The following is a 12,847-nucleotide window of genomic DNA, read 5'->3' on the forward strand; positions in this document are numbered from 1 at the left end:
AATTATCACCACTATATCTTACAAATCTAACACCATACCAGACAATCAATACGAGTAATTTATTACCTATTTTGAATAAATTATTTGACTTTGACTTTGACTATCACGACTAGGTTGCATGGAAAATTACCTCCTCAGCAATCGTCATAATATCACCCAAAACTGGGCATTTGACTGGTGAAAATTTCACGGACACATCTGCCCGTTTATTTATAGATGTAGTGTTTGATTTGTGTACCGCGTAGCTCACCTACATACCTACGGCCGCCGTAGCTCGGAATGTACATTATATACAAGTTGTATACATCTTGCACTATGTCGGTATAACAATATCGACGTGGTCGGTGTGTGCGTGTCGTAATGAGCGCTCTATGTGCTGAGGAACAGTAAAAAGTATGGCGCGAGCGCACGGAGCGGCAACGTCGCGCCGAGGCCGCCGCGGTGAAAACAATGCTTTTATTACTTTATATTTTTTGAATAAATTATTTTTATGAATATTTTTTAGCGGCGCCACTTTCTAAAGTTATGGATTCACGATTTAACCTATCATTCATGTAATTAAAAGCTATCAATATTAATTATATGAATTATAAAGTTTAATTTTCCACATATTGAGATTTGAGTTCTCTAACGTTACTCCCATTTCTTACTAGATAAATTCGAAGCGAATGTATAATTTTCAAATTAAGAACTCGTAACAGTGGCGCTAACACAGTTCGGAATATATCAAAATTGAATTTTAAAAACAAACAAGACACGAAAATAGCCGGTATAATAAAAAATAGTAACCGATGTTGACCTTTCCGAACGCAGCTTACTAGCGCGGCCAGCTGACGCGGCGTTGCCGCACCGCGCTCACTGCCACGAATCTACGAGCTTATCGCCTCTACCTCCTTGTGATAGAGGCGAATTTCGCGTAGCATCGTTGAGTACATAAGGGATATAGGATGTTTTTTTACGCTAGACGACACTTCCCGCGCGAAAAATTCGAAATACTTTTTATCAGTCGCCTTCGGTTTGTACATTTAGTTAGACACTATCGTTTACGCGTGATTCATCGTTGAATTATTCGGTTCGGTTTATTTCAACTACGTAGCACGTACCTACCTACCTAGGTAGGAATTCGATAAGCGTGGAAAACGAAAAGTTTAGAAATTATCGCAACGCAACTCGCGAGGTAAATTGACGAAGACCTACTTATTCTAATGCTTTGGTGACGTGTTGTTTTTTTTTTCTAGGCAAAGTGCATGTGATACCAAAGTGTCCAAAGTTTAGTGTTAATAAATTATATTATTATTAAAAAAATTATATTTACATTGAAAAAAGTATTTATTTATACCATTTAAAAATTAAGCAAAAAAAATACATAGACGTTCTACTAAAGTACTAGGGTCGCATAAATTGTGTGAAATTAAAAAAAGTTAAAAGACTATCATTATCCACTTGTGCATGGTTCGCGAGCCGAAAGATACAGCTAGTTCGCGAAATAATAGTCAGCGAAAACAGCTCGTGAGTCAAGTGATTATATTTCGTGAGCCAAAAGATATAGTTCGTGAGCTAAAAAACCCTAGTTCGTGAAGTAACCGCTAGATGGCGCGGTGACAAAGTGGCCTACATGCCGGTGGCGCTGGGCTCGCTCGGCGGCGAGGGCGAGTACCGCGAGTACCACCACCTCTCGCCGCACCATCCGCACCACCATCCACCGCTGCAGTACCATGAGTACGCGCCGCCGCCGCTCTACCACCCCATACCGGAGCCGCACTTTAGGTAATATTACACAGCAGTGTGCGGACATAGCACAAGCACCGCCACTTCTCGCCGCACCTCCCGCACTACCACAATATGCCGAAACCGCTCTTTAGGTAATATTGAATAGCAGTGAGTGGACATAGCACGAGCGCCGTCACCTCTCGCTGCACCATCCGCACTACCACCCATGTCGAAGCCGCACTTTAGGGAATATTACATAGCAGTGTGCGGACATAGCAAGAGCGGCGTCAACTCTCTGTACGGTGTACCATCCGCACTACCATCCCATACTGGAGCCGCACTTCAGGTAATATTGCACAGCAGTTAGCGGGCATAGCACGAGCACTGTCACCTCTCGCTGCACCATCCGCACTACCACCCCATTTCGGAGCCGCACTTCAGGTAATATTACACAGCAGTAAGCGCGCATAGCGGCGCGGCACCACTTCTCGCCGCACCATCCGCTCTACCAGTTCTACCATTACCACCCTATGCCTGCGCCGCACTTTAGGTAATTAATAATTACTTCGCTCGTTCAGTTGAAGATTAAATAATATCCTGGCTTCCGGTATAAGAACAGCTAAACTATATAATGTTAAAGATTTTGATTTACAAGTTATACAGTTAACTATGATTTTTGATAGACATAATTTGAAAATTTAAAAAAAACTGTTTTTATAGTTTTAAGTTTTCACTTTATGTATTTATTTTTTAAATTAGAAAAATAATCTTCTGTTTTGTGATTATTGCGATTGAGTATCTATTTGTTGTTAATACTTAATAGGGTTGATGAGTACCTACTAGTTAAATCAGCGATTTTTTTAGTTAAATTAATTAGTAAAAAAAACTTAAAACTAAAGCGGACGTGGATTTAGCGAATTTCGGAAGACCCTCTATTTAAGTATCATCATGATCAACCCACCGTCGGCTCACTACAGAGCATGGGTGAGCACGGGAGCAGCACCTCTCAGAGTGAGAATCGGTTTGGCCATAGTCTACCATGCTGGCCATGTGCGAATTGATAGACTTCACATACCTTTGAGAACATTATGGAGAACTCTCAGGCATGCAGGTTTCCTCACGATGTTTTCCTTCACCGTTAAAGCAAGTGATATTTAAAACGCACATAACTCCGAAAAGTTAGAGGTGGGACGCCCCCCAGCACGATGGACCGACGATATAAAGAGGCTGGCTTTCCAAAGTTACCCTTAGCTACTGTACCAACTCAGTTGGTGATTCTTTTTGCCCCCCGCACTTATCCATACTAATATTATGACTGCGAAAGTGTGTCTGTCTGTCTGCTAGCCTTTCACGGCCCATCCGTTCAACCGATTTTGACGAAATTTGGTACAGTGATAGCTTGCATCCCGGGGAAGGACAAAGGCTACTTTTTATCCCAGAAGATCGAAGAGTTCCCGCAGGATTTTGAAAAACGTAAATCCACGCGGACGAAGTCTCTGGCATCAGCTAGTTTATAATAAAGTAATAAAAAAATTGTAGTCAAATACCCAATTAGTATTGACTACAATTAATTAATTAGACGTTTAATTTTAAGTTGGTAAGGTTTATTCAAGTTTGTATGTTTTATTTTTATATTTTTAAGTACTTTTAATTTAGATTTAAGTTTATTTAATAGAATTGTGTTATTATTATTATTTTAAGGTATTCAAAATAAACAATTATTATTAGAGCTTAATAGAGCATTTTGGGATTTGGAGACTTGGGTTTAGAATATTTTCCTAAGCCTTTAAAAAATAAAAAACCGGCCAAGTGCGAGTCAGGCTCGCGCAATGAGGGTTCCGTACTACAATCGTATTTTTTCGACATTTTGCACGATAATTCCAAAACTATGATGCATAAAAATAAATAAAAATCTGTTTTAGAATGTACAGGTGAAGCTCTTTCATATGATACCCCACTTGATATAGTCACTCACTTCGAATGTTGAAAATACTAATTATTAGTTCATGACCACTATTTAATTTTTTTTGTGTGATCTAACCCTAAATTCGCGGTTTTCAGATTTTTCCCCAAATGTCAGCTATAAGATCTACCTACCTGCCAATTTTTATGATTCTAGGTCAACGGGAAGTTCCCTGTAGGTTTCTTGACAGACTGACTGACAGACAGACAAAAAAGTGATCCTATAAGGGTTCCGTTTTTCCTTTTGAGGTACGGAACCCTAAAAATTAGTATTGTATTGTGTTGTAATAGTTGTTTTCTGTTTAATTCCAGGAGGCACGCCCCCTACTTCGGGCAGCCAGACTATAGAGTATATGAACTCAACAAACGGTTGCAGCAAAGGACAGAGGTAAATTCTATTGTATTTTTTATAATTTTTTAGTGTTCACCTACACTTCAAGGAAATCAAGGGAAAGGAAAAACAGTCGCTTCAGTACTGAGTTAACCATACATATAACCAATTTCGTCACTGGCAGTAAGCGAGACCGTGTCCGAGTGGTCAAGGCATCGGGCGCGAACCCAGAAGATGCAGGTTCGATTCCTGCCGGTCACGCAATTTTTGATATGTATTTAAAATTATTTACTATTGTATTTTTTTTAAATTGCTTCATTGGAGTGCACCTGTCATTTTTTGTAACGATTTATTATAGACCAATTACTAAAAATGGGGAAGGTTCTCAGTCCCTTGCGTTTTCTTTTCTCTTTGATTTTGTTACTACTAACGCCATCTATCATTACACTTTGGAACTACGTTCCAAATTTTGAGTTTTTTATTACTAACTAGCTGCCCCGGCGAACTTCGTTCCGCCTAACAGTCGATTCTTTAAAAAAAAATATCACTTGCTTTAACGGTAGACGAAAACATCGTGAGGAAACCTGCATGCCTGAGATTTCTCCATAATGTTCTCAAAGGTGTGTGAAGTCTACCAATCCGCACATGGCCAGCGTGGTAGACTGTGGCCAAAACCCTTCTCACTCTGAGAGGAGACCCGTGCTCTGTAGTGAGCCGGCGATCGGTTGATAAAGATGATGATAATACCAATGATTGTATGTGTGTTTCCAGGACTCTGACAACCTGTGGTGGGACGCGTTCGCGACGGAGTTCTTCGAGGACGACGCCACGCTCACGCTCACGTTCTGTTTAGAAGATGGACCCAAAAGATATAGTGAGTACCTCTGTAGTCTGTATATATACAGCACTCTGACAGCCTGTGCCCATTGTTCTGGCCTCCAAGGAAAATCCAAGTTGACAAACGACAACATAGATGGCGCTGTAAACATTTACATCGTTTGTTCAACCGTGCTTGGTTATTCAATATCTTAAGAGTGAAACTATTTATATTTACAAATATCGAATGATGTTACTTGAATTACCATAGGTTAAAACTGTCAAATTCAATTTAATTTTTGGAAAAAGGTACGTTTTTTATTTATGTATCTTTTATTATTTAATATCATTGAAGCAATATTTACCAAATTAAATCATATTTATTCAAAGTAGGTGCATACTAATTTTCGATACTTTTTGATAATCTGTTGTTGGATTTGGAAAATGATTAATACTATAGTGTGATTAATCACGTAAACTTAAAACTAAAGCTACGAGGGTGTGAGGGTGCCAAATATGCATGTCGGATAAGGTTCCGTACATCAAAAGGAAAAAAACCGGCCAAGTGCGAGTCAGCCTCGCGTACCGAGGGTTCCGTACTCTAGTATTTTTTCGTCATTTTTTACGATAAATCAAAAACTATTGTGCATAAAAATAAATAAAAATCGGTTTTATAATGTACAGATAATGCCCTTTCATATATGATACCCCACTTGGTATAGTAATCTCACTTTACAATACAAAACGTATCTTTAATCTTTATCCAAAAATAATTATTATATAATTATTCGATATAAATAATTATTCGATATAAAACATAAATAGTTTCACTCTTAAGGTATGATTCCGAACCACGCTGCACGCAGCAGTGCTGTCAGCAGCTGTCACAGCGCTGTCGCGGCACTACTGGTCCCCGTACAATCTCTATAAGCTTATAAATGACATTACATTCCGAGCTAGGTAGCAATGTTCGGCTACATTGCTGCCGCGACATTCCTTGTTGCATTATTTTTTGGATAAAGATACGTTTTGTATTGTAAAGTGAGATTACTATACCAAGTGGGGTATCATATGAAAGGGCATTATCTATACATTATTTTTATGCATAATAGTTTTTGATTTATCGTGCAAAATGACGAATGAAAAATACTTGAGTACGGAACCCTCGGTGCGCGATTCTGACTCGCACTTGGCCGGTTTTTTCCTTTTGATGTACGGAACCTTATCCGACCTGCGCGTTTGGCACCCTCGTAGATTAAGTTTTAAGTTTACGTGATTAAATCACACTATAGTCTAATCATCTTTCAAATCCAACAACAGATTATCAAAAAGTATCGAAAAATAGTATGCACCTACTTTGAATAAATATGATTTATTATGGTTAATGTTGCTTCAATGATATTAAATAATAAAAGATACATAAATTAAAAACGTACCTTTTTCCAAAAATTAAATTGAATTTGACAGTTTTAACCTATGGTAATTCAAGTAACATCTTTCGATATTTGTGAATATAAATAGTTTCACTCGTAAGATATTGAATAACCAAGCACGGTTGAACAAACGATGTAAAGGTTTACAGCGCCATCTATGTTCTGTCGTTTGTAAACTTGGATTTTTTATTTTATCTCTTTCAGTACGGAACTAATCTATGTGTTATCTGTTTCCAGCGATAGGAAGGACGCTGATACCGCGCTACTTCCGCAGTATATATGAAGGCGGCGTCTCAGAGTTATATTACACGATGAGGCAGCCGAAGGAGTCCTTTCACAATACGAGCATCACACTCGACTGTGACCACTGCACTATGGTCACGCACCACGGGAAACCTATGTTCACTAAAGTAAGCTGCTTCTCATTACTACTGTCCAGAGGGCCTAACATGCGCCCCGCGAGAAAATTTTGTCTACGCATTATCTCGTGTTTTTTCATACAAATAAGACGAGTAAATGCGTAGACAAAATTTTTTTGCGGTGCGCATGTTAGGCGTGCTGGTACTTCCGCAGTAGATACGAAGGCGGCGTCTCAGAGTTATATTACACGACTAGCTGATCCCCGCGGCTTCGCCCGCGTGGATTTAGGTTTTTAAAGATCCCGTGGGAGCTTTTGATTCTCCAGGACAAAAAGTAACCTATCCGTAGTAGCCCGTCCCCGTGATGCAAGATATCTCAGTACCGAATTTCGTAAAAACATTTAAACGCATGATTCTTTAAAAATCCCCATGGTATCACCACGACCTAAGAATGCAATTCCTTACAGCATCAAGGCTGAGGAGTTGGATCTTCAAGTTCAAAAAGTCTTTACTTGGTAGGTAGCTACTACCTACCTCCAATAGAATCGCACTGCGACATAATCGCGTTGCACGCACGGACTGCCGCGGCCGTCGCCATTATTTTAATTTCGTGATTCTTCTAAGATATTAATCTATATGAAATTATACAAAGGGCAATTTTGGTCTAAATTAAACACTTTTTATTTTAATAAGGATTAATTATAGTAAAAACACCTCCGAAAGTAAAGCTGTTTTAGACAACATTTAAAACCATAATATAAGAGTTCCGTTTTTTTGCCATTCGGCTTTGGAACCCTAAAAATGGTTATTGTGAGCCTACCGTAAAAAATAGATATATGCTATCGCGGACTTTTTTTAGAGCTGTTTAAGAGAAACAATTCCACTGAACATTCTTCCTACATTTCATAGTCGTTTCATATCCTACATTTTAAACGTGAAGATTAGTTTTTGTTACAACTGTCACGAACTGTGGCATTATCCAAAAGAAGTTTCTCTTTAATAATAATCATACCATTTTCTTTTCCAGGTATGCACAGAAGGCCGTCTAATCCTAGAGTTCACATTCGACGACCTTATGCGCATCAAGTCCTGGCACATGGCGGTCCGAGCGCACCGGGAGCTCATACCCAGGCAGGCGGTGCATCCGCCCGACCACGCGGCGCTGGACCAGCTAGCCAAGAACATCACAAGACAAGGGATCACAAACTCCACGCTCAACTATTTAAGGGTAAACCTCCTACACACTTATGATACACTTATGGTACACTGCACCACCCTGGCGTAGGGGTAAGCGCTGTGGTCTTATTAGTGGGAGGCCCCGGGTTCGATTCGGTCTGGTCTGGTGGGAGGCTTCGGCCGTGGCTAGTTGCCCTACTGGCAAAGCCGTGCCGCCAATCAATTTAGCGTTCCGGTACGATTCCGTGGAGAAACCAAAGGGTCCATACCCTTTGGTTTCTTTATTTAACAAAAACTGCCATTTCCCTTCTATCTTAAACTGCATCATCACTTACCACCAGGTGAGGTTGCAGTCAAGAGCTAAATTGTATATCTAAATAAATAAAAAAGATTGTGTGGTAGCTAAAGGGTAAATTACAGTACACGGTCGCCATTCTAGCACTTGATCGGATTTTCGAACTATGTGCCATGCTCATTGCCACTTCGGCTTCGCAACTCGTTGAACTAAGTCGGTTCTCCGGTTTGTTCCCGTTGAGTCACACTCCCGTGACTAACACTGTGACTCAACGGGGAAAAAATCCCAGTGTGGCTCAAGAGGAATTTTATTTTCCTGTTGTGTCACATAATGCGTGTCTAACAAGTGATGACTGAACGTGAAAAATATTATCCCTGAGCCACATTGTGACTTTACGCCACTTTATTTTTAACCGACTTCCAAAAAGGAGGTGATTCTGAGATCTATAGAGCGTTGTATCTGTTACTCATACCTATATGAGGTTTGTTGGTCTCAACGACAGAGACAACGCTCTACAAATCTGCTATCTAAAGGTCGATGTACATTACTTTCGGCCGCGTTCTGTATTAAATATTTATGTGGTAAATACAGTTCTCTCGGCGCCCAATACGAATTTGTCCCGTTTGGCGTCGATACACTAGTCCGTGGGGCAAGGGTGCCCGGGGGCTCCACAAGGACCTCAGCAAACGCCTTAGGGAGGCAACACGCGACCCTCGTGCAGGCAGCTTTCTCGCGCAACGACTTTCAATAGCTATTCAGCGCGGGAATGCTGCCTGCATAATGGGCACCCTACCTAGGGCTCAAAATTTTGATAAGTAAATAATAATAATAAATCATTTATTGTTCCAAAGCGTTGGTACAAGTATAAAGAATATTTTTCCGACATATTATCGCGACAAAAGACTTCCTTAAGTAATAAGTAATTTAAATTTTAAATACTTATCTAGAATTTATTTCTTAGTAGGTCACTAGGTAGGGGAATTTTTAACTTTAATTCTTAGTTTTAGTTCTTTTAATTTAATGATATTTTTAAGTATAGTTTTATTGTGAGTAATTATTTTTTTCATAATTAAAGAATTATATTTATGTGGTTTGTTTATCCGTTTCCAGTTGTGCGTGATACTAGAACCAATGCAGGAGTTAATGTCGCGGCACAAGGCGTACGCGCTGTCGCCGCGCGACTGCCTCAAGACTACACTCTTCCAGAAGTGGCAGCGGATGGTTGCGCCGCCAGGTGAGGCCCCGCTATACTCGTACCGAGCCAATGTTTAGGAGTATATAAACACAATAAGCGGCTCATATAATTCTTTTATAACTGACGACCTTAAGAAGGTAGCGGGAAGTGGGTGGATGAGGAAAGCAGAGGATCCAGGGCCCTCTTTCCCACTGGGCACTCTGGGCACGTGCCCAGAGCCCACAATCGATAGGGGCCCACTAATCCCAACCAGATCACCATTATATAACCCACCGACCGATATTTTATTACCCAAAATTCATATTTATTTCGATAAAATCTAAGGTCAAAAAGTTCCTCTCGAACAAACGACGATAGAGATTGTTAACTAGTCAAGACTGACTTATATCCGACACTCAGCGGCTGCTGGACTATTATCTACTTTCTTTGTCTATTCTAAGAAAATTGTACCTACTCTGTCAAGATTATAGGGGCCCCACTATTCTAATGTGCCCAGGGCCTCCAATAGATTAAAGACGGCCCTGTGTGGTGGCGCGCTCTTGGGAAGGCCTATGTCCAGCAGTGGATAATATAATATACCTAGAATATACCTAAAAGAATAATAATAATAACTAGGGCCATTTTCGGCTGCCGCACCAACCCTTGCTTTCGTGATTCCTTTCGTTCGTTGCCTGGAAGAGATCGCTTTAGCGATAAGGCCGCCTTTGCTTGCTGCGGCTATTAGATTAAGATTCTTGTATGTTTTTACAATGTGTTGTTGTGTGCAATCAGTACCCTTATTATAAATGCGAAAGTGTGTTTGTTTGTTGGTTTGTCCTTCAATCACGTCGCAACGGAGCAACGGATTGACGTGATTTTTTGCATGGCTATAGATAAAGACCTGGAGAGTGACACAGGCTACTTTTTATCGCGGAAAATCGAGGAGTTCCCACGGGATTTTTGAAAAACCTAATTCCACGCGTACGTCTCGCGGTATTCAGCTAGTCTAAATATATAAAAGGAAAAGGTGACTGACTGACTGACTGATCTATCAACGCACAGCTCAAACTACTGGACGGATCGGGCTGAAATTTGGCATGCAGATAGCTATTATGACGTAGGCGTCCGCTAAGAAAGGATTTTGGAAAATTCAACCCCTAAGGGGGTGAAATAGGGGTTTGAAATTTGTGTAGTCCACGCGGACGAAGTCGCGAGCATAAGCTAGTAAAGTATAAATTTAAAAAAAATCCAGTAGTATAACGCGTTATTTGGTCTGTGTTTACAGAATCGCAGCGGCCGGCCAGCAAGCGGCGCAAGCGCAAGGGCAGCGCGGGCGCCAACGCCGCGCCGCCCGCGCCCGCCAAGAAGCGCTCCCCCGGACCCAACTTCAGCCTCGCCTCACAGGTATAGTGCGCTATCAATCCTGACATTGGGGCTAATTCTGAGCACAACCTAATTTTAGAGTATTCGCATGCTCTTCTTACTAATGTAATAGGAAAAGGACAGACACAGTTTGACAGTTTTAAATTTAATTTTTAGATGGTAAAACCCGTGATTTTAGCGCACAGTCGCGAACCTACTGTTTAAATTTGTATTGTGCACTAAAATTTAGAGTCTTTAAATGTGAAAGTCATGTTCCGTTCCTTTTTTAGCATTAGTAAAAAGAAAAGGATGCAGATACTCTAAATTTAGTTTAGAAACAGACTAGAGAATTGGGGCCATTGTTAAACTAATGTAGATAACGAGTACATACCACGATTAATTTTATTATTGCACGGGAACCGGGACCACGACCTGTGCAATTAAAAAGTAAAAAATTTTCTTTTTTTTTTAAAGAATATTAGCCATGTTAAATGACTAATATTCCCCTTTCCTCTCCAACTAAGCGTCAAGCTTGTGCTAGGAGTAGGTACGACAATAGTGCCACGGGCGGGGTTTGAACCGTCGACCATTCGATTTTCAGTCCACTCCTTTACCCGTTGAGCTATTGAGGCTCTGAAAAATCTTTTTTATTCAAATAAACTTTTACAAGCGCTTTCGAATCGTCGGATGCATCTACCACTGGTTCGGAATGCCTATCCTACCGAGAAGAACCAGCAAGAAACTCGGCGGTTGCTCTTTTCAAATATTTGATATACAAGATTTTTGGGTTTTGGGTAATTGGGTTGAAATATCGACAAATTAAAACATATAATTATAATTAATCGTGGTATAAGTCCCGCAAATTGCTATTGCGCTGGAACCATGTCTCATTAACATCAAAATGACGTCATTTGACTATATTTAAGTAAAAATATACCATCAGCTCGAAACTTCAGTCTAGTACTGACGTCACTAAAATGGCGGCCACGTGAATTAGCGATTTGCGGGACTTATATTGTTTGTATGAGACTAGATTATGGCCGCGACTTTGTCTGTGTGGACTACACAAATTTCAAACTTCTATTTTACACCCTTAGGGTTTGAATTTTCAAAAATCCAATCTTATCGGATGTCTAAGTGATAATAGCTATCTGCATGCCGTTTCCCGGTATGTAATATGTACATTAAAATATGTCGTTAAATCACGAAATATGCTTAAAATAATTGTTGATAAGCCTTTACTTAAAATAGATCTATTCAGAAGTGATGTGACTCATCGGGAAAACAAAATTCCTCTTGTGTCACACTCAAGAGGATTTTAAGGGTTCCGTACCTTAAAAGGAAAAACGGAACCCTTATAGGATCACTTTGTTGTCTGTCTGTCTGTCGGTCTGTCAACAAACCTACAGGGTACTTCGCGTTGACCTAGAATCATGAAATTTGGCAGGTAGAGAGGTCTTATAGCAGACATTCGGGGAAAAATCTGAAAACTGAATTTTTGGTTGCATCACACAAAAAAAATTTAAATTGTAGTCATGAACTTTAGCCGGCTTACGCAATTTTTGATATGTATTTAAAATTATTTAGTGATGCAGTTGGTCAGCTCGCGTGTCTGATCACTTTGTGTCCTTATGTAAGACTGATGCAGTTCTGTTCTGTTCTGATCTCTTGTTGTCGTTTTGTGTTAGGACGTGATGGTGGTCGGCGAGCCGTCGCTGATGGGCGGCGAGTTCGGCGACGAGGACGAGCGGCTCATCACCCGGCTCGAGAACACGCAGTACGAGGGCGACGGCGTGGAGTGGAGCAACCCGCCGCCCGCCTCGCCCGCCAAGACGCCGCCCGGCAACCACTGACCACAGCGCGCCCAGTGACCCGCGACACTCAATAAATATAGGCCTCAAGGATTACATTATACGGTGTTTTTGTTATTTGGTGTGCTTACTTCACCCCCCTTACCCCCTCTACAGTTAAAACATCAACACAATCACCACCCGACACGAAATCCCACCACTACTGCAACCTGACACAAAATACGGATTATTCCCATTGAGTCACACCCCCGTGTGTAACACTGTGACACAACCTACATAAATCACCCACCAACCAACATGCAGTGCGACAAAGCTATCTTGGCGCGTGGCGAAAATCGGAACTAACGTTGCCGTCAAGTGTCCCCTTTGTTCTTGTTTGAATATTCTAAGCTTTTGTTCTCCAACAGCGCCCCCCTGT

General features: G+C 40.8%; 2 protein-coding genes across 11 annotated transcripts in view; one reads left to right on the forward strand and one right to left on the reverse strand.

The window, feature by feature from the left end:
- Chi (LIM domain-binding protein 2 Chi) overlaps positions 1-12,546 on the forward strand; it is a 54,783-nt gene extending 42,237 nt beyond the window's left edge. For 4 of the 7 annotated variants that reach the window (XM_069507545.1, XM_069507542.1, XM_069507543.1 and 1 more), the window contains exons 2-9: positions 1,239-1,767; positions 3,985-4,060; positions 4,775-4,877; positions 6,490-6,662; positions 7,639-7,839; positions 9,193-9,316; positions 10,542-10,660; positions 12,307-12,546. In XM_069507545.1, coding sequence (XP_069363646.1) covers positions 1,616-1,767; positions 3,985-4,060; positions 4,775-4,877; positions 6,490-6,662; positions 7,639-7,839; positions 9,193-9,316; positions 10,542-10,660; positions 12,307-12,471 — 1,113 coding nt within the window. In that variant the 5' untranslated portion in view covers positions 1,239-1,615 and the 3' untranslated portion in view covers positions 12,472-12,546. Of the gene's footprint in view, positions 1-139; positions 1,768-3,984; positions 4,061-4,774; positions 4,878-6,489; positions 6,663-7,638; positions 7,840-9,192; positions 9,317-10,541; positions 10,661-12,306 lie in introns of those variants that run through there. The other 3 variants (XM_034982275.2, XM_069507541.1, XM_034982274.2) reach the window with 2 other exon arrangements.
- The window catches only part of LOC117994071 (zinc finger protein 271-like), a 166,921-nt gene that overhangs the window by 142,421 nt on the left and 11,653 nt on the right, over positions 1-12,847 (reverse strand). The window lies entirely within an intron of this gene.

This window comes from Maniola hyperantus, chromosome 26 (genome assembly GCF_902806685.2).
Source record: "Maniola hyperantus chromosome 26, iAphHyp1.2, whole genome shotgun sequence".
Taxonomy (NCBI): domain Eukaryota; kingdom Metazoa; phylum Arthropoda; class Insecta; order Lepidoptera; family Nymphalidae; genus Maniola; species Maniola hyperantus.